This window comes from Monomorium pharaonis, chromosome 3 (genome assembly GCF_013373865.1).
Source record: "Monomorium pharaonis isolate MP-MQ-018 chromosome 3, ASM1337386v2, whole genome shotgun sequence".
In the NCBI taxonomy this organism is placed as follows: domain Eukaryota; kingdom Metazoa; phylum Arthropoda; class Insecta; order Hymenoptera; family Formicidae; genus Monomorium; species Monomorium pharaonis.
In genome coordinates, this window is record NC_050469.1 from 731,726 (window position 1) to 751,264 (window position 19,539).

A 19,539-nucleotide genomic window follows, 5' to 3' on the forward strand; every position below is an offset into this window, starting at 1 on the left:
CAAGTTTTATTATAAATTCTCTTTCATTGTATGTGTTACGATTTATTTACAAGACTAAATTTGTTATGTTAATGTCATACAGCATAACAATGAAAGAAATATTTCATTACAAGATTGCAATATTGCAAAAATATAAAATTTAAGAAATGTTGCAATATTTATTAATAACATTGTAATAATAATAAAATTCAGCCTTTAGAATTGCAATGTGATATTGCAATAATATTACTATATTTTGATTTCTAATAATATTTCACAGGTTATATTAAAAATGGCTTATTTAGTTTTGTCCTTGTATTAAATTGTGTAGATTTGCCTTTTCAATGAATCATGTTATTAAAATATGATTAACAAATTTCATAATAATGCACCTTTTCTTCCATTACATCGTTACCATTTGACATTATAATTAAGTTGCTCAGGATACTCCATATTCGGTCTAGATATAAACATTATTATTTTCGTATTTGAAATAAAACAAATATAAAATTTAAAAGCCAATATTCAGGCTGATATACATAGTCGATTTTCAATCACAAAGCCGTATAAGCATCTTGATTCGTCTTGCTTAAAATAAGAATCAACTATGAATACCGATCCAAGTACTTAAGATAATCTTAAAAACTAAAATATCTAAATAGATAAAAAAAGAGACGTAAGGAAATCTATCCTGAATAATTCTAAAAGAAGACATTATTTTTCGCGCGCAGTTCGCGCATCGTCGCGAGAGAGAATTCTGGGCCTAGGGACATTCGGTCAAAAGAGGGTTGGCGCGAATGGCACGGGAGGTCAGTGCACGTCACGTAGTTGTTGCTCGCGAAGTCGAAGAATCCATCGGTGACTTGGGTCGTTCGCGGTGAGTCGTGGTGCCGTAAGTGCAGCGGCCGTGAGGATACGCGAGGACCAACGTAGGTATCGACGAACTGCTTCGTCGGCGAGAGACTCCCGAGCGGACCGGGGACATTTGGTGCGCGGTCACAAGCTTGGTCTGTTCACGTTTGGTTCGCGCTCGACTACGGCCACGTCGGGCAAACGCGCGCGCGCGCGCGCGACTCCGAGGAATCTACGATCGAGAGTGGTAGAGAGCGGAAAACATACGCGCGCAAGAGGAGTCGGGGGTGTGCGAGTAGCTCGAGTAGCAAGCCGTCGTCGCGAAGAAGAGCGAATCAGCGCTCGAGTGTTGTGCAGGCCGAGAAGAAAAAAAGCCGGATGATCGCGCGGTGAATGTAATCGCGCTCGTCGTGATCGTCTTAGTAGCCGGTTCCAGCACCTTTGACTCGACCGCCGCCTACTCTTTCTCTCTTTCTCTCTCTATCTCTCTATCTCTCTATCTCTCTATCCTAAGAACGTCCCAAGCTCGTCCTCTCTGATACGGTCACCATCGCCATCGCTACCGCCGCCGCCGCCGCCGCCGTCGTTCGACGTCCGCCGCCGCCGCCGCCGCCGCTGACGACGACGACGACGACGACGACGACGACGACGACGACGACACGCGAGGCAGCCGCGCGAGTCGCAGGTTATGTCAAGCGGATTGGCAGGCGCTATCTCAAACCAGGTCAGTGTGTTGCGTTGACGCGCTACGCGCCGCGTCGCGTCGCGTCGCGCCGCGTCGCGCCGCGTCGCACCGCGCCGTGCCGTGCCGCGTCGTTGCCGTTGCCGTTGCCGTTGCCGGTGTCGGTGTCGGTGTCGCTGTCGCTGTGCCGTTGCCGTTACCGCGGCAGATAACTGACACATACCACTTCCCTTTCTCGTGCCTCCCCCTGCCACAGTTTTACCCGCTGCCGAGGGCTGGCACTTGTCTAAATTTTGTATGTTTTTTCATGCAACGGCATGCAGCGGATGAAAGGACAAGCCGGTAATCAAGGTGAGTACTCCGTCAAACCCCGCCAACTTGACGACCTTCCTCTTACACTCGACGACTCTAGATTCACTTGTAGAAGGAGCGCACGTTTGATCAAAGCAGGCAAGACTGAACTCTTTTACTGGAGGATAATACTCTCGTTCGGACGATCGAAGAAATTGATCTTGTTTTTTACATAATGAAGAAATTTGAGCCGACGGAAAAACCTCCAGAATAAAGCTGAAAGATTTAAATGAGTTGTATAAAGATAAGATCTGAATCTGTAGAATACTGACAATGTTGATCCCCCTAGCATTAGACTTGACTTTAAATCTGTTGACTTGTGTGACTGTAAACTATCCAGTTATATCAAACGCTAGTCTCTTTTGTTAATTTACTATCCTAATAATGTAACTCCATAATGTAAGGTAAAAATAAAAAGCTGTTAATTAGCACTTGTCGTACTCACTGATCTTTAGTATCTACAATGCGAGAGAAAGAGTTTATATTTACTTTGGGAAACATCTTTTGAAAACATTAACAATCTCTTTGAGGGACGAGCGATAACTTGGCTGTTGTTTTATGCACTAAATCTTGTGCCTAATCGCCTACGTATATATACGCCCTTTTGAACACTGAATAAATACAGTTCTGTTTCGGACAGTGAGCAATGGTCCTAAGGAACACCAGCAGCAGCAACAGCAAACGGAGCATGCCGCTGGCGAGGACACTGGTTTCGATTCGTGGCGGGGTGGCAACAATGCTCAGCATCACTCAAGTTATCCAATCGGCACCGGTGATCCGTATAGCCAGTACTACGCCGGCACCTCGTTCCCCTATCAGACGTTTGGCGCCGGCGATGGCACTTGGTCGAACGGCACCGATCCGGTCGCCTTTCTCTCCGGTTACGGTGGTCAAATAAGTCACGATGCGTACGGCATGGACGGCATGTTCTCGGCGTCGGCAGCTGGCGGTGGGTTCAACGCGTTCGGCCAGCCGCCGTTCAATTACTTCCACGGTAACGGCGACTTTAGTACGTGGGGCACGCCGAGGAGAACCAAGTATGAGGACTACTATCAGCCGCCGCGCGGTAACGAAAGCTATGCTAATCCGACGGCGAGCGGCACCGGCGGTGAGATCAAAGCCATCGAGCAGGGTGTGCAGGGTATGTCGATCAGTGGTGGCAGCAGCAGCAGCGAGTTACCACGGCAAGATCAGCAGCATCCGCAGCAAACTACGGCGCAGCAGGTCAAACCAGAGCCGAAGGAACCGAGAAAGATAACGTGGGCGAGCGTGGCGAGCCAGCCGGCGAAACCGGTGCCGCCACTCTCCTCCACGCAAGGAATGAAAAAGAAAGCGGGGATGCCGCCGCCGCCTATCGTACCAGGTAAGCACAACATGGATATCGGGACGTGGGGCGAGGGCAAGTCTTCCGCACCGCCGCCGCCTACGGCGCCTCCACCGCCGCAGGTGCAGCCGCCTATTCCGCCGCCACAGCCGCCCGTCCAGAGGCAGCAACGACCGCAGCAGCAGCAGCAACAACAGCAGCAGCAGCAGCAGCAGCCGCAGCACCATCACCACCACCAACACCATCATCACCACCATCACCAACAGCACCAGCACCAGCAACCCCCACAGCCGTGTTGGAACAGGCAGTCGTCCGCGACAGCGGTAGCAACGACGACGACGACGTCAGCCATTTCGCAGTCACAGTCACAGACGCAAATCCATATGCCGCCGCCGCAGTCGCAGCAGCATCAGCATCAGCATCAGCATCAGCATCAGCATCAGCATCAGCTTCAACATCAACAGTCGCATCAACAGCACCACCATCAACAACAGCAACAGCATCAACAGATACAACAGCATCAACAACAGCAACAACAACTCATCCAGAGCAACCCGTCGCATCCAGTCCTTGACGAACTGAAAGTGAAGAACGACTACAATCCCGTTGATTTTGATCAGACTGCACCTGGCGCGAGGTTTTTCGTCATCAAGTCCTACTCGGAAGATGACATTCATCGGTCGATCAAGTATGAGATCTGGTGTAGCACGGAGCACGGTAATAAACGGCTGGATCAGGCTTACCGGGAAGCGAGTCGCGAGGGCGCGCCTCTTTATCTTTTCTTCTCGGTCAACGGATCCGGTCATTTCTGCGGCATGGCGCAGATGGTCTCCCCTGTTGACTATCAGTGCAACAGTAGTGTCTGGTCTCAGGACAAGTGGAAGGGTCAGTTTCGCGTCCGTTGGATATACGTGAAGGATGTTCCTAATGTGCAATTACGACACATTAAACTCGAGAACAATGAGAACAAGCCGGTGACCAACTCGCGAGACGCACAAGAGGTTCCGCACGCGAAAGGTGTCACGGTACTGCGTATTCTGCATACCTATCGTCACTCCACGAGCATCTTCGACGACTTTGGGCATTACGAGCGCCGGCAGGCCGAGGAGGATCAGCGCAAGACTCCAAGCAATACCATACAGCATCACCATTCTTCCTCCAATCACAGGAATAGGGGACATGCTCCGGACATGTCCAGAGATCACCATCAGCACAGTCACCAGTCTCATCTGCATCAGCGCAAGGTAGGATATATCCGTCGAATTTTACTCCCCATCTCCACTAAATTAATCCCCGAACAGGATTACATTATTCTTGCTTTATGCTTGCAGTTGTTTAATGAAAATTACGGATTGTTTTGTTGCAGGAGCGTGGTGGTCGTGGTGGTAGAGGAAATTCGCGCCAGTAGCGCTCGATATTGCAGAGTAATGCCGTTAACGAGAGTAATCGATGTAAAGGAAGCACGCTACGACTAATAATCACGTCCTACCACTTACCTTTGCTTTCCTGGATTTACGATGGGCTTCTTCTAATTTCCTGTGATTCGTTGGTGGCCTCGGCCGCGATGTTCTTTCGTTGAAATAATGATTAATCCGATAATCAGATAACACTAGCATCGCGTATCGACATCGTAAAATAATATGTAATCGCAACTTTTGAGGAAGAGGAAAAGGAGGAGCAGAAGAAAAGGATAATACCCTAGCTTCCGAGAAGGATGTTTGATTAAACTCGATTATTAAGTATATATATAGTGTGGTGTTGCGTGCTATTCATCGAAAGGTGTTTCTTAAAACGTACAAATCATAAAACAGGACAAGAGACAGGAAGAGAGAGGAAGATGGAGGGAAGGGGGAAGAGAGCGAAAAAAAACGCGATATAGAAGAAAAAGAAAATTAAGAAACTGTAATATGTGGACTAATCCTTGTAAAATGCTTAAACTTTTGTTGAAAATGGAAAAAATCTATACGAGAACATTATAAACAAGTGTCATTTGGATTGGTTAGATATCGTTTTAAATACCAATGAACACATTCAATCTGGTGCCTGCAGCTCGACAGAAGGGCCGAATTCCCCCTTAATTGTTAATAAGGTGCAGGGGCTTGTTACAACGTTCTCAGTTGTATTATAACCATCATGCTTCACAAAATGAATTATACAGAAAATTATATTGACGTTTATTTTAGCGCGTATTCTATATCTGTATTGCGAATATATCATCTATTATTATATTATTCGTGGACTACAGAGAAATGAGTTGAGGATAATATAACGAGAAGTGAAATAATACCTATTACAATTAATCTACTGTAATGTACACGATGACGATCATTATTATTGTATCATTTGATGACATTTCATGAGATATTCCTATTGTTAAATGCATCTCTATTCTCTGTTTCTTCATTAGATGATAAACATTCTCTGCAACTAGATGGCAGCATTATATTGTGAGTGATACTGAATAATATAAATGATTTCATGTTCTTTGATCAATAATTGAACGATTTTTCTCTAACGATGCAAGTTGAGTACAGGTTCTTTTTTAATATTATTTTTCTTTTTTAAAATCCATTGATATTTAAAGTGGATTTTATAAAAATTTATATGAAATAAAAAAATGTTAAATTTTTTCATACATGTTTTATTTAATTTTATATGACACTTTAAAATTATTAATAATTCATCGTTTTACTTTTTGCTTTTGATCAAAGAGAAATCAATTCTAAATTTGTTTTAAGGAAACAAACTTTTGTCAATATTATTCAGATTACTCTGCATATAAGGCAGTGCTATTTTTTTTAATAAGGACAAAAAAAGAATTGCTTGTAAAATTTATTAGAAAACTAACCTCACAGGTTTGAATCGATTGAGGGATTGGTATTGAAAACGCCGTTAAATTGATTCGTGCGTTAATTAATTAAGCCGTTGTCAGGTCTTTATGATTAGTCGTGTCGATGCATTTGCCTGCATTAATATTATCTTCGATGTTTTTTGTGATTATATTATCCGGAAGAATTCTTCTGTTCATCTTCTATTTCTTGCATCTTTTTAGCTTCAATGTCTACGTCGTCCTGTAGCATGCCCTGTTGTAGAATATAATTGCGCAGATTTTCCCGGACTTCCTGGCAGAATTTGTCGCGATTCGCCTCGACATAACGATACACAAATAGATCAGCGCCCGTAATGATGAAACGATGATTGAACGCATTGATGCGCGCGTCAATGAAGAAATCCTGGGGCGTATAGTACTTCGGATCGTCCGTTCCCGTGCAAGGCTTCGGAATCAACCTGGAGGATAAGAAGCAACCCTCGCGCCGACCAGAATTACGCTTTTCAATTTCGTTGATTTGAATAGTACCGTCACTCAGGCTGTATTCCAGCACAAAGTTGCGACCCTCGTCCTCCGGGTGCACCGCCTCCATTCGCGCAGAGTAGCGCAACTTCTTCGGGAAATTTACCAAATGACGAATGGTGTTTTTCTTTGATGGCTTCGGTAAAAACGATAAACAGCTAGCATACGTATCTTCGGGGCTGCCGATCTTTATGTGTGGTGGTATCTCGTACTTCAGTGTTGATTTTTCCACACTCGTGGGAATTGGAATCGCATCTGGCTGCGATGTACCCAGCATGTCGGAGTAATATTTGCGTGTGAAAGCATCGCAATCGTGCAGCAGGAAACGTCGTCCGAATAAGAGAACCGTTTCGCCTACCTTGAGACAAAGTAATAACGAGATTTTAAGAATTCGCCTTCATTTGCTTTAAAAAACGTGTAAGCGTATGTTTAATTGAATTTATTTAATTTTATTGTGCCGAAAAATTCTATTAAAATTCTTGGATATTATCATATTTACGCTGTGATATCAGTATTACCTGGAGATGTAAAAAAAAAACGTGTTTTTTTGATTCGTGGATCTTTGTTCGATTCTCTTCTTTAGTCTAACACTGTTTGCGATTGCATTCTACATAATCAAATGACATGAAAAAGACTGTAGAGAGATTTTTATGATCCACTGTGCTTAAATTCTATTTAATCTACAACAAAGTAGCACAAGGTGAATTGAAAAAAGATAGAGAAATAGTCTTACTTTAAAATCTCGTGGCGTGTAGTATTCCACGATCTCGGGATCTCCGTATTCCATGTAGATGTTCGGGTACCAAGACGGTAGATTCTGCCAGTTCTTGGGCACACGCGTTCGCTTTAGCAGCATCGTAACGGGATCCTTCCCATCGTTGAGCTCGTGAATTTCGCGAATCGCCACGGTGTCGTCCATCAAGAAATACATCACTCGATAGCGATCACCGTTCCAGGTAGCATCAAACGACAGCACCATACGATCGTATTCTAGGAAGCGTCGCCTAGGATCGTCACTCATCACTCGTGTGACTCCCATCGGTGGCCTAAACTTGACGTCGCGCTGCTCCGTATAAGGATCCGCAGGAAGATTCTCCTTTTCACCAACGTCGATGCCTTGACTCGTTAGAAACTCTCTGGTGAACGAGTCACAATTGACGATATGATAAACCACGCCATATATGCCTACGAGAAATACTCGATTTAATTAAGAATCGTTTTACATCAAAGTTGCCGCCTGAGAAAAATTCCACTATTATTAAAATATTTATATATTAAAATATATAAATGTACACATATATGTTACGTCAAAATTTACATTTATATTTTAATAATTAAAATTTAATAGCGTATATTTTTCAATATTTTCAATTTGTATGCATATACATATATGTTTACACACACACACACACACACACACAGTCTTAAAATTTCTTTAGACCTGATCAAGGAATATACATCATGCGTGAAAATATTGTGTGTATTTTTATATTTTGATAAAAAAATTGTTATTTGACATTTTTTTTATTTCTAAACATAATCATTTATTTGGACACGTTTAAAAGATCCTGAAATATAGTTAAATTTTTTTTTAACTAAGAAATTTATATAGAAGAAAAAAAAGAGAAATATGACCATTAACCGTCAGAAACGTACAAATATCAATTCCAACATTGAAATCCTTCCAGATGAACAGGTCCCCTTTGGCATTTTTTGGAATCTTATTGCGTCTCACCAACTTGCCTTGCTGGAAACCAGCATTCTTTACCACGGGCTCTATTACGCAAAGCGTGTCGTCTTCCAAATAGTAGATAATGTCTACATGGCGAACGCGATAATGTTCGTCTGGAGAGTTGAAGACTCCTTGGCGGAAGAAGGCTTTGAAGCGAAGGCATTTTTGCGCGAGTAGTGCGTAATGTGGTACAAATTGCCGATACGTGTAGCAAGGTATCCGGCCGTAAATTGATCGTATATCATATCTGTGTGTGTTAATAACAATAAAAATTAAATACAGCCAGATAATTAATAGCGGTAAAATATTAACACAATAATATTTAAACATACCGTTCTCATTATTTAACACATAAATTATGTTGATAATATGCAACAATTAAGATAACAAAATGATAATAGTTAATATAATGACAATTGATATTTTAATATAATATATATATATATATATATGAGACAACCAGGGCCGCGATTCTGTAACTCATTAAGAGGTGTCCGTATCGTTATACTGTCGTTGCGCAGCTCTTTTACTATATAAAATTATAAAAGATCTGCGTAACAACCGTGTAACGATACCGATACCTCTTAACGAGTTACAGAATTGCACTACAGGTCATGTTGTTTGTCTGTACATTTTTAAAGTTATTCAAATACACACACACACACACACACACATATAATATTTATCAACTTTTAAAAATAAATTTATTAAATTTATAAATATTATAACTGTCACATGATAAATTAAAAAATTAATGGTTGTGATACAACGTGATTTTACATACGAATTCGATAGATCAACTTCAAAATTGTAAAGTAATTCTTCTAATTACTTTTTTCAATAATCATTTTAATTAGTTTTATACATTTATTATTGTTTTATAGAGTAGTATAATTAATATCAATACGATATGGCTTTTGAACAGGCAGTTACTCACTCCACAGGATCTGGGCCCTTGGTGTATCGAACGGATACCGCGTCCGTTGGTCTCCTTCCAATGCCGTAATTAGTATCGCGTACCACGGGAAAGCCATTTAAAATGTCGAGCTTGTGCGGCAATTTGTAATCCTTGACCTTACGAAATGACGAGAAGTTCAATACGTCCTCATTAGCTATTAAAGCACCAATTTGGAAAACTATATCCCTCGAAATATTAAATCAATAACCCACACAATTCTTCCAATCATAATTAATTTACTCGATGACATAAAAATAAAGAGAAAACTTAATTACAATTATTTGAAACACTTACAGTAATATCTCGAAAAGTGTATCCTGGTAAAAGGGGCAAAGTTGCCATACCGATGATAATAAATATATGAAATATCACATCAAAATAAAAAATGACTTCGGCCGAAACACTGACGTGTTCGCTGTCGCGTCGCACGACAGACGCTCGCTCGCTCGCTGATCTTAAGATTCTGTTTAAACGTATCTCTATAACAACGCAACTGCCTATCGATTTAACCAAAATCCTCCGTTGTACAATCGAACCTCCCCCCCCCTCTTCTTCCTGTATCATATAGACAGATTTTTGTTTTATCGATAATTGTATTTCTCACTAATCTTTTAATTGCATTTACAGAATTAAAAATCCTCCAGAATTAAAGTATAGCTGATAACAAAGCCGAACCGAAACGATTTTGTAGGAAAAACGACAAAAAATTAAAAAATTGTCGGCGTCAACTCGTAACAAAATGTGTCTGATGTAAAAATTTTAGACCTTGTACGCACAAATCAAGCCTCGGCCCAAGTGAAACAAACATTTAGGAACAATACTACTTTTTCAGATTGAGCGTAGGCGTTCTACATAAGAGTAATATGAAAAAAAATTGTTTCGTTTTCGATCAAGTTTGAGGAGCAGTCCAGCATCTCTTTAAGCGAGCTTGAAAGAAGGTGCGCAAAGAAGTGGACAAAAGTAATTCTGTTCGACCATTTATTTGTTCAGAATTTATTGACAACAGCTGCATTTGGATGGTTTTCTTTTTGTGTCTAAAGCGCCTCGGTCGTATGCGACTGCAAAAAATCACAAACTAATTATCTCGCGGAAAATGGCCATGCAACCGGCGGACAAGCAGCCGGCCATCGGTACGGTAATCAGCCACGCAAACGCGATATTCCGAAATAGCTTCCACGACACTCCTTCGCCGCCACGCGAGGCCCATCCCACGCACACCACCGACCCAACTTTACAGTGCGTCGTTGACACAGGTAGACCAACTTTACTTGCCAACAGAACCGTCACCGCGGCACCCACCTGCAAACAAAAATTTCATGTCGGTTTAACATTACAACGAGATAAATAATACATAGCAAATTCATAATGAACAAAGAGAAAGGCTCTATGAAAGCAGATAGGAAATTGACCTTGTCTGTTAATTGTCTCTCTGAATATATGTGTAGCGGAGGAATAAAGAAGAATATTATTAAGCTCTTTAGGCCTATGTTCGTTACATGGGCATTTTATCGCACACGCAAGACGCAACTTATAACATAACTTCAAATAGAGAAAAAAAATGAATCTCATGACGTGTTACGTGTAATGGACATTAGTTTTTATTATTGTTATAGTTATATTATCAATTTATCCTTATATATGATGTGGCATTTAATACGATCATATAATCCTTTTGTGTAACAAAAATCAAGGGCCGAAAGAATTAACTCCGACGAGCCTCGAAGCGTACCACGCGTATTTACCTCTATGGTGAATCCGGTGGTGGGAGTAATGCGCGCCAGGTCCTGTCCCACGGTCCGTATAACCCTGCGTCCCCACACCCATAATCCCGTAGAAATACCTAGGCCGCCGTATAGCAGGATAAGTATAGGTGTTTCGGCCTCCTGTCGGGCCGAGCCCTCCGCGTATACCGCCCAGAGAGCGATCAGCGGGCCGATCGCGTTACTGACATCGTTGCCGCCGTGCGCAAAGCTACCAAACGCCGCAGTAAGTACTTGGAGAAAAGCAAACAGCCTCGATACTTCCGGCTGTTCCTCGTCGTCTACTATCCCGTCCATCTGCGCGTTCTCTGCTTCCGCGACCTGGGCGGTCATCAGTAACGGGCTCTCGCTAGTGTTACCGCGCAACTTGGGTGCCAAATCAGCCTTCGCGTTACCATTACTGCTGCCGCAGGGAACCTCCGAAATCACCGACAACGCCGTCGTCTCGTTCTCTTGGCCAAAGTGCGTCGCCGTCGTTGCAGCTGCCTTTTCGTCGCTGCCGTTCGATGCTAACAGTATTCTCGCTCTTTGCCGTGGCACTACGTAAACGTACACGATCACCGCGGCAAATTTGCCCGCCAACAGCGCGGCTATCAAGCTAACCCACCACGGCATCTTGTCCATCGCTAGTACTAACAAATTAAAAACAAATGTCTTGAATTGGAAGAAGGAAAAAATTCAAAATAAATAATAAAGAATGTGCGTTTGTATACTGCACGTAGATATTATTTCTTCACAATATATTTTTTGTTTTGCTTTCTTGAAAATACATGACTTTAAATTTTGGGAGAAGACATACTTAATTTTTTCTAAGTACTTACGTTTAGGTCCGTCAAGCACAATTGACATTATATTGACAGCAACGGTCAGACCGTAAACTATGGGGAGAATATGAAGACCTTTCTCGAATGGTTTATTAGACTGGAGCATGGATTTCCTCAAAAGCCAAAAGATACTGGCGGACACGATCCCACTAAGTATGGGGCTGGCAAACCAAGATGCTGCTATATTAATAAGAGCTAGCCATCTTACCTACAATATCGACACGTCTTAAAATTAAATTACTATATTCACGAGTTACACTGTGTAACGTAATCGCAACGCGTCGTGGTGCTACTAACCCCGGCGGTACCTCGGCACACGAGCGAAAATCCAACTGTAGCACCAACTATGGAATGCGTACCAGAAATTGGAAGTCGTAAAGCGGTAGCCAGTAGTAGCCAGACACCGGACCCGGCTAGACTGGACAACGCCCCTATCATCAACTCCTTCTCGTGGCCCTCGTACAACGAGACGTCCAGTATACCCTTTCGCATTGTGTCGGAGACCTGCAGCGGAAAGATAAATCATCGCGAGTGAGAACAATTTTCTGACGTTAAAGTCTTATTTCTATCGCTCCTTTATAAAATAAATACAAAAATTACGACAACTAGCTTTTGTCTCTCGATACCTGCCTTGTATCCTATCAGAACAGCACCGGCGATCTCGAAGACGGTCGCCAGGGCACAGGCTTGGAATATCGTGAGCACCCCGGCGCCGACGCTCGTCCCAAAGCTATTGGCGACATCGTTGGCGCCGATGCCGAATGCCAGAACAAACGCTACTATAAAGCCGACCACCACTATCCAGATTAAGCTCTCATCGTATGGTATACTCATTGTTCTCGCTTCTAAACTTAAATCTATTCTGCTTGAGCTTTCGATGCGTTTGTCTTGTTGCGTGTATTATGCCTCTATGCGATTATCCTTCTACTACACGTGCGCATTCGTCAAAAAAATTGATAGGCATAAATTATCGTGTTCTTCCGTCTTTTCTCTCTAAACGCATCCATAACAAATTATGTCAATCGACTTATAAGGACCTCGTAGCAAGGAAGAGTCTTTTTCTGATACAGAACGTTATATCAATACTGTGTGTAAACGCTTATCCATCAGAATATATATCCTTTTTATATATACTTGGATGAATGTGTATATATATATATATATATATATATATATATATAAAATTCTTTTATAATATAATAATGTATCTATATCTTTTCATTGTAGTCCTAATACGATCAATTCTTCAGTAATTTTGTACATGTAGCAGAGGTAGTATTTTGGCGCAGCACCTGATTTATCTAACATCGTGATGATTTAATCAGACGTTCGTATGTGATCGAAGCACAACTGTGTTCGAGCTAATATACCTCGAAGAAACGAGGAAGGTTACTGGCTGACTATTCTCACAACGATCGTTGTGCTCTTCCTCGGATCGAGATTATGACGTGCGATCTTCGTGTCTTCCTGATGTTCCTCTATCAGCGTTTTCCTCGTGTGGAAATACGCCGGTCGCTGTATTTCCCACATCTGCAAATCACACAAAACAATTTCATCAACTATTTCAGATGTGACAGACACATTGTAGATGTTATAAAATTATTCCATTAGCAATAGATAAATATAAAAAATTAAAACGAGCAACCCTGCATAAAATGTCGGATTGAAAAGAATTAAAAAATATTGACATTTTTTTATAAAGCAGAATTCAGAAGAATTCAGAAGATATTCAAAAGATATTCAATTGAATATCTTCTAAATATCTTCTGACTTCTTTGCATTCAATCGCAATAAGAAGCATTTAAATAAATGCGAATCTTTGCATTAAAAAAGATTTACTTCTTCTTCTGCTAATTGTTATCGGATTCAGAGACAGACAAAATTTCATGGTTCTATTCTCAATATCGCACTGAAACGTATTGGCCACGATCCAATCCGAGATTTTTGCAAAGCAGAATTCACAATGAAATCTTGTGTATGCAAAACACTATTTTTGAATAAGACATTTTATGCAGGGAACTTAATTAAAGGTTGTCTATAAATTAAAAAATATGTAAGTTTATTGAAATACACTTCCTCACGACTATTCCATTAGCAATTCCATTACAATCCTGACATATTTCTTGTGAGCGCAAAATATATATGTAATCTGATATATAAGATTTAATACTTTCGATAATAAAAATTATTCGATAATTAAATTTATTCGTTATTTTTAACCGCCAAAATTTTCTTTCATTAAAAAATAAAGTTTTCCGATAATTAAACTTTTTTATAAAAATCAATTCTCTTAATATTATAATTTTAAATAGTATTGACACATTTTTGTTTAATAATCACACATTCCGTATCTTTTAATAGATTAGATTGTTAAAATATCTATTAAAAAATCTCAAAACATAGGTATAAAATAAAAAAATTGCTTACATAGAATAAAATCTAAAATAGAATTTTACAAAAATTACAAAACAATTCTTATTTAATTAATGAAAAATTCTTATTTAATTCAGAATTCAGTAGATTCGTTATTCGATAACGAAAATATCTGAGTCTTTGAATACGTAAGCTTTTACGAATCGCGACACTTTTCCTCCCAAATTGAGATGCAAACGGTTAGCGATGCCGGCTGAATGCAGTATTGCATGCACTCCCGAGGCATTATTCGATCGTTATGTGTACTCTAATTTCTCCCCCTCTCCCTCACTCGCTGCCACGAAATTCTGATGAAATCATTCTCGCGTTATCCTCCAATCATCTTACACACCGACATGTATTTTCCTCCCCTATACTATCTCGGAATATCCGAAATCTCACCCGGAGCGATCGCACATTTCGCGAAACAGAACGAAAATGATCGAAGCCGCCTAATTGGCAACCCCTGTGCAACTTTCGACGCGACCCCTGAGTCATCCACCACAATTCGATCTTTGAACTATATAGCGACGCGGAAACCGATAGCGCGTGTTCTCACGAGCTTCGAAATATGCACAAAATTCCTAAAGGCCAGGGTATTATCTCCTCAATCACGAGGGATTGACACTACCCTTCCGTAAAAATCTCCCATGTTGAAATTCATGGAAAGCCTTACGCCTGATTGCGTTAACAAGCCGACGATTCACACGTCCGATTTTTTCGGAGCACGCAAAATGGGGGGAAAACAGGAAAAATGCCCATAACAGTGTATAGTGGAACAAATTCTTTTTTTTCGATTTTTAAGGACGTCTCGTCGAACCGATCGTCCGGTGTAGAGCGGCGACGATAATACACCTACCACGCGTCCACCGCCGCACCGCGCCGGTCGAGATATATCAGAGACATTATGCAGCCTCGGGCCTCGGGACTCGGGACTCGGAAAAAAAAGGACGACCGGCGGAGTCACGCTACTCGCGCTAGGTGAATCAAAATTAAATTTAGGAGACGCTCAACTTACCACGCTCCGAATCATTTTCCGTGATGAGCAGCGCGCGTCGTATTATCCTTCGGCACGTTGCTGGCGAAACGTTGCTGGTCACGCGGGCTCATCCGGCAAGGAACGAACTCGCTTGCGTTCGAGACAAGATAGGTTGACGTCGCGACGGCGACACCGGGGGCAACAGGAGAGAACCACGCGCGCGACACCGGCCACAGGGAGAGTAGCCGAGTAAACGGGACTCCAGACTCCAGTACTCTACCGCGCAGCAGTAGCACTGAGTAGCACTCTCGCCGTCCGAGACGAGACGACGATGAAATCACGGAACGGAGGCGTTCTTGAAACTTTGGCGGCCCCGCACGCTCTCCTCGACGACGCCGCTCGGCTTCGGCAGTCGGCTGTTCGGCTCCCGCGTGGGGGTGAGATATTGATCCGTCGATTTGCCCGCGAAACGCGTGCTGCTGCACGTACGTGCAGGATGATGCAACTTAGCGCCGATCAATGGACGATCCCCGATGGCAAACCCGCCACGGTCGAATCCCTTTCGAGCTCTCTTTCGTTTTCTCGGCTGTCCGGGATGTAGGACCGAATATCATCAATATACTGAGGAATAAATCGAGTCGAGTCGTTAATCTTTTGATCGAGTAAGTCGAGGTATCAGAAATTGACGATATAAAATGTACTTGTTAAATTATTCTCTCGTTGCATCCCTTAACTTGTAATATAACGTTTTTTTTTTCCAAAAGAAACATGTTTACATACGATTTAAACAGTTTTAGTATTTTCCTATTTAAAATTATAATAAATAAAACTGCATTTCTTTAACTTAATTCTCTCTCCAAGTTTACCAAATCTTTCTTTTCTCCAATGTCCATTTAGAAATTAAAGAGTATCGGCTTTATGAACCTATTTTATTAATTTATAAATATTGCAAATTTTATACTCTTCACATAAATCTGTTACATTTTGCTTAAAATTTTTCGTTTTCTTTTGTTCAACTTCTAATATTTGACGAAGCATAAAATATATTAACTTCATTATTGCTGTTACTCTTTAATTAACATTTAATTATCACACGTATCATCTAAATGATTGATAATATGCACTTATATAAAGGATATTAAATGAGTTACGAATGAACGCAAAAACTGACGATGAAATATATCTCTTAATTCCTTTCGATAATGTATGTACGTTAATTAATAAAAGTTTATTAATTGTCCTCAAGGTTTTATGATTTCAATATATTCTTTTTGATTATGTACATAGTACGTAAAGATCCAAAAATTTCCAGCCAGACCCACTTCGAAACCTTGAAACTGAGATTTCGCCCATCAGGCGACCCAACTTTTGCTGTTATATGCGTAGCCGCAGAGTGCTTCATTTCAAGTGATAGGTTTAATCTTGACTTGAAGTAGACGTAACCCACAATTTTTTTTAATGTTCTTCCAGCTGGAAACCGCAGACTTCATTACGTATGTTTTTACTTTTTCATCAGCGACATTTTCGCTTCAACATTTCAGCTGCAACTTATTTAATAAGTTACCAATTATCTTGGAACATGTGTATTACAATAGTTAAACAATAACGTAAATATTCTATCAATATTGCAGAATATATAATTATGTATATAGAATCTATAGTTATTGCTACAACACATTTTTTTTACAATTATTAAATTGATTTGAATGACAACAAAACAAATAAATATGAAGAGCTCGTTATACTGCTAAGCAAAATTAATACGATAAACAGGTCAATATATCGAGCCACGACAAATTTTCCTAATACAATATAATTTATTAAATAAACATTATATAATTATAAACGCGACTAAAAAACAACTGTTAAAATTTTGAAACGTTTCGACTGTACTTAGTCCTTCAGTCATAATAAATTACCAATATATATGAACTTAAACACGACTGAAATAATGCAAACATACATAACGAAAACATAATTAAACAGTTAAAAAATGATGACCATAAAACCATAAAACAACGCATATCGTATCAAAATGTGTCATAACAAATAAAAACGTGAACCAATAAATAATACAATTAAATGAATAATAAAATGAAAAATAATAATTTTTTTTTCTCCGCAAGTCGGTTTTTCATATTAAAAGGACAGAATAGATAGTCAATAAGTCTTGTCGATAAATCTAAAAGATCAAAAACAATGGAATACGTGTTATGAATAACATAAATGATATGCGTATTGTAAAAAACTATAAACTTATATGTTGATCCCAGATATTAAAACACAATATTAAAACGAGCACCAAACACACAGAGTATTCGACAAAGCGTTAAAGACAAGTGTAACGTTCGGTAGTCAGAGGCAGAATGTCCTTTTAATATGAAAAACCGACTTGTGGAAAAAAAATTTATTATTTTTCATTTTATTATTTATTTAATTGTATTATTTATTGATTCACGTTTTTATTTGTTGTGACACATTTTGATACGATATGCGTTGTTTTATGGTTTTTCAATGGTCATCATTTTTTAACTGTTTAATTATGTTTTCGTTTGCGTTATTTCATTCGTGTTTAAGTTCATACATATTGGTTATGACTGAAGAGGACTAAGTATAGTCGAAACGTTTCAAAATTTAACATTTTTTAACACAACTGTTTTTTAGTCGCGTTTATAATTATATGTTTATTTAATAAACATATTGTATTAGGAATATTTTATTTAATATACATATTGTATTATATTGTATTAGGAAAATGTCATGGCTCGATATATTGACCTGTTTATCGTATTAATTTTGATTTGAATGAATCAATTACTATTATTTGACTTTGAACTTATATCATTCATTATTTGAAAGTCGTTTAGGAAACCAAATGAATGTTGCAACACAACGGAGAATACAGGATATTGTTGCATATTTGTAACTGTTTTGAGTAAGTGAATGTAATTTATTTAATAATTAGTCGTTTTATATATGTACAGACCAGCTCTTCTTCGCAAGTTTGCATTAAAGAATGAGTAACATTTATTGTATTACTATTCAATAATCATTATGCTAAACTACTTTACGACGCTTCCCATTCCTCCTTCTCTTTGCGCTCTTCTACAACTCGATTGAGATATGGCTGAAGATAATGAACATCCTGCAAAAACATTTTTTTCTTTAGTTGAAGACATTCTGAATCGATTACAATATATCGATTGATCAATGACAATCTTTGTTCTTACTAACCTCTTCATATTTAGTCCACTGTTCCTTAGGTAGAATTCTGTGGCAGGCGGACAACTGCATGGCTCTTATTATACGAAAGTTGCGTTGATCTCTAATTTCTGGGGGAAGACGCCTTACCGCTTCTTTTACATCTGGAAGATCTTCATTAAATAGATCATTGACGAGCAAACCTGAACAGAAAGATTATAATAAAGGTACAATTCTGAGTGCACAGTAATAAAAAGAATTTATGTAAAATTGGTATGATCTAATGATAAACAAATTGTCATTCTCTTCAATAGCAATCTTTTTATGAAGGTACACATATATATGTTTAACTACTTAAAACTCGGAATCAAACTCCAATTATCAAATTTAACAAATATAGTTAACACATGAAAAAGCAGGTGTGTAATGTAATTACAAAATATATTTTAAACACATTGAATACTTGTCTCTAATAGTATTTGTTTCCAATAAAACCAATTGTTAAAAGTATTCTTTACACAAGAAAATAACAATGTTATACTAACAATGAAATTTTTTTTAGGTTAAGTCAAGAATTTTTCTCAATTTTCATATAATATACAAATTAATGATGTAAACCTTATGTCACTTTTCATTACCATATTGATTAAATCCGCTAAGATTGTAGACCCATTTGCTGAAGCCGATGGCTGAAACAAATAAATGTATTATGTAAGAGAATGTCACTTTACACTCAACGATCGATCAAGTAATAAAGAAACAAAAAGGAAATAAAGATTTCATTAGATATTGAGAGTGAAGTTGGCTTACGGATTAATTGATTCATTTGTTTCATCATTTTGGATGATGTGACGTTTTCTACGGGAATCGTAAGGAAACTCGATAAACTTGACGCAAGTAAACAGCTCAAGCAGACCAATCAAGACCAAGACCGATGCTGTGATGCGTCGAAAAATTAAATGGCGACATGACTGAGCGAGAAGGAGACAGCAGTAGTCGTCTCGTCATAAGTCGTCATTGCCGTAGCTGGCCCCGCGCAGGCGCAGCCGCGCAGGCCGCGCACAGTGTGGAATGGCTGCTGCCAGCCGTCTGTCTCCACGTGTAGCTACTGTATTGAAAAAAGCTCTTGAAAT

General features: G+C 39.7%; 4 protein-coding genes and 1 long non-coding RNA gene across 7 annotated transcripts; 2 read left to right on the forward strand and 3 right to left on the reverse strand.

The window, feature by feature from the left end:
- Positions 1-767: 767 nt before the first annotated feature.
- LOC105835813 (YTH domain-containing family protein 3) lies at positions 768-5,570 on the forward strand. Of its 3 annotated transcripts, none has more exons than XM_036284924.1 (4): positions 768-1,555; positions 1,837-1,864; positions 2,505-4,432; positions 4,555-5,570. In XM_036284924.1, exons 1-4 carry the CDS (start codon positions 1,520-1,522, stop codon positions 4,594-4,596), a joined length of 2,034 nt encoding a protein of 677 aa, XP_036140817.1. In that variant the 5' UTR covers positions 768-1,519; the 3' UTR covers positions 4,597-5,570. The 3 variants fall into 3 exon arrangements, with proteins under 3 accessions (XP_036140817.1, XP_036140818.1, XP_036140819.1); XM_036284925.1 differs by having other exon boundaries at positions 769-908; XM_036284926.1 differs by having other exon boundaries at positions 791-856.
- A 410-nt stretch (positions 5,571-5,980) lies between these two features.
- LOC105835807 (EF-hand domain-containing protein 1) lies at positions 5,981-9,572 on the reverse strand. Its single transcript, XM_036284619.1, is given in 6 exon segments — positions 5,981-6,204; positions 6,206-6,898; positions 7,274-7,725; positions 8,197-8,519; positions 9,210-9,424; positions 9,525-9,572. Coding segments are annotated over 6 exon segments (1,830 nt in total). The 3' UTR covers positions 5,981-6,105.
- A 622-nt stretch (positions 9,573-10,194) lies between these two features.
- Positions 10,195-12,943, reverse strand: LOC105835822 (sodium-dependent phosphate transporter 1-B). Its single transcript, XM_012679404.3, has 5 exons — positions 12,445-12,943; positions 12,112-12,318; positions 11,812-12,022; positions 10,973-11,622; positions 10,195-10,529 (listed from the first exon to the last, which is right to left on the reverse strand). The coding sequence occupies exons 1-5, from the start codon at positions 12,646-12,648 to the stop codon at positions 10,299-10,301; spliced, it is 1,503 nt and encodes a 500-aa protein (XP_012534858.1). The 5' UTR covers positions 12,649-12,943; the 3' UTR covers positions 10,195-10,298.
- A 1,347-nt stretch (positions 12,944-14,290) lies between these two features.
- Positions 14,291-18,341, forward strand: LOC118644949. The gene is made up of 2 exons (XR_004962727.1): positions 14,291-16,978; positions 18,111-18,341. It is a non-coding gene; the product is annotated as an uncharacterized LOC118644949 (long non-coding RNA).
- LOC105839264 (cytochrome b-c1 complex subunit 7) lies at positions 18,133-19,406 on the reverse strand. Its single transcript, XM_012685444.3, has 4 exons — positions 19,217-19,406; positions 19,045-19,095; positions 18,440-18,609; positions 18,133-18,350 (listed from the first exon to the last, which is right to left on the reverse strand). The coding sequence occupies exons 1-4, from the start codon at positions 19,242-19,244 to the stop codon at positions 18,273-18,275; spliced, it is 327 nt and encodes a 108-aa protein (XP_012540898.1). The 5' UTR covers positions 19,245-19,406; the 3' UTR covers positions 18,133-18,272.
- Positions 19,407-19,539: the final 133 nt, after the last annotated feature.

What these genes read in the sequence shown, in the direction of transcription:
- LOC105835813 (XM_036284924.1), top strand. Translation starts at nt 1,520, where the DNA reads ATGTCAAGCGGATTGGCAGGCGCTATCTCAAACCAG. An exon ending in AGGACAAGCCGGTAATCAAG is followed by an intron (nt 1,865 to 2,504) that starts GTGAGTACTCCG and finishes TGTTTCGGACAG; the next exon opens with TGAGCAATGGTCCTAAGGAA. An exon ending in CTCATCTGCATCAGCGCAAG is followed by an intron (nt 4,433 to 4,554) that starts GTAGGATATATC and finishes GTTTTGTTGCAG; the next exon opens with GAGCGTGGTGGTCGTGGTGG.
- LOC105835822 (XM_012679404.3), bottom strand. Translation starts at nt 12,648, where the DNA reads ATGAGTATACCATACGATGAGAGCTTAATCTGGATAGTGGTGGTCGGC. An exon ending in TGTGCCGAGGTACCGCCGGG is followed by an intron (nt 12,023 to 12,111) that starts GTTAGTAGCACC and finishes TCGATATTGTAG; the next exon opens with GTAAGATGGCTAGCTCTTAT. An exon ending in CCACCGGATTCACCATAGAG is followed by an intron (nt 10,530 to 10,972) that starts GTAAATACGCGT and finishes TTTTGTTTGCAG; the next exon opens with GTGGGTGCCGCGGTGACGGT.
- LOC105839264 (XM_012685444.3), bottom strand. Translation starts at nt 19,244, where the DNA reads ATGATGAAACAAATGAATCAATTAATCC. An exon ending in TAGCGGATTTAATCAATATG is followed by an intron (nt 18,610 to 19,044) that starts GTAATGAAAAGT and finishes CTTTCTGTTCAG; the next exon opens with GTTTGCTCGTCAATGATCTA. An exon ending in AGTGGACTAAATATGAAGAG is followed by an intron (nt 18,351 to 18,439) that starts GTTAGTAAGAAC and finishes ATGTTTTTGCAG; the next exon opens with GATGTTCATTATCTTCAGCC.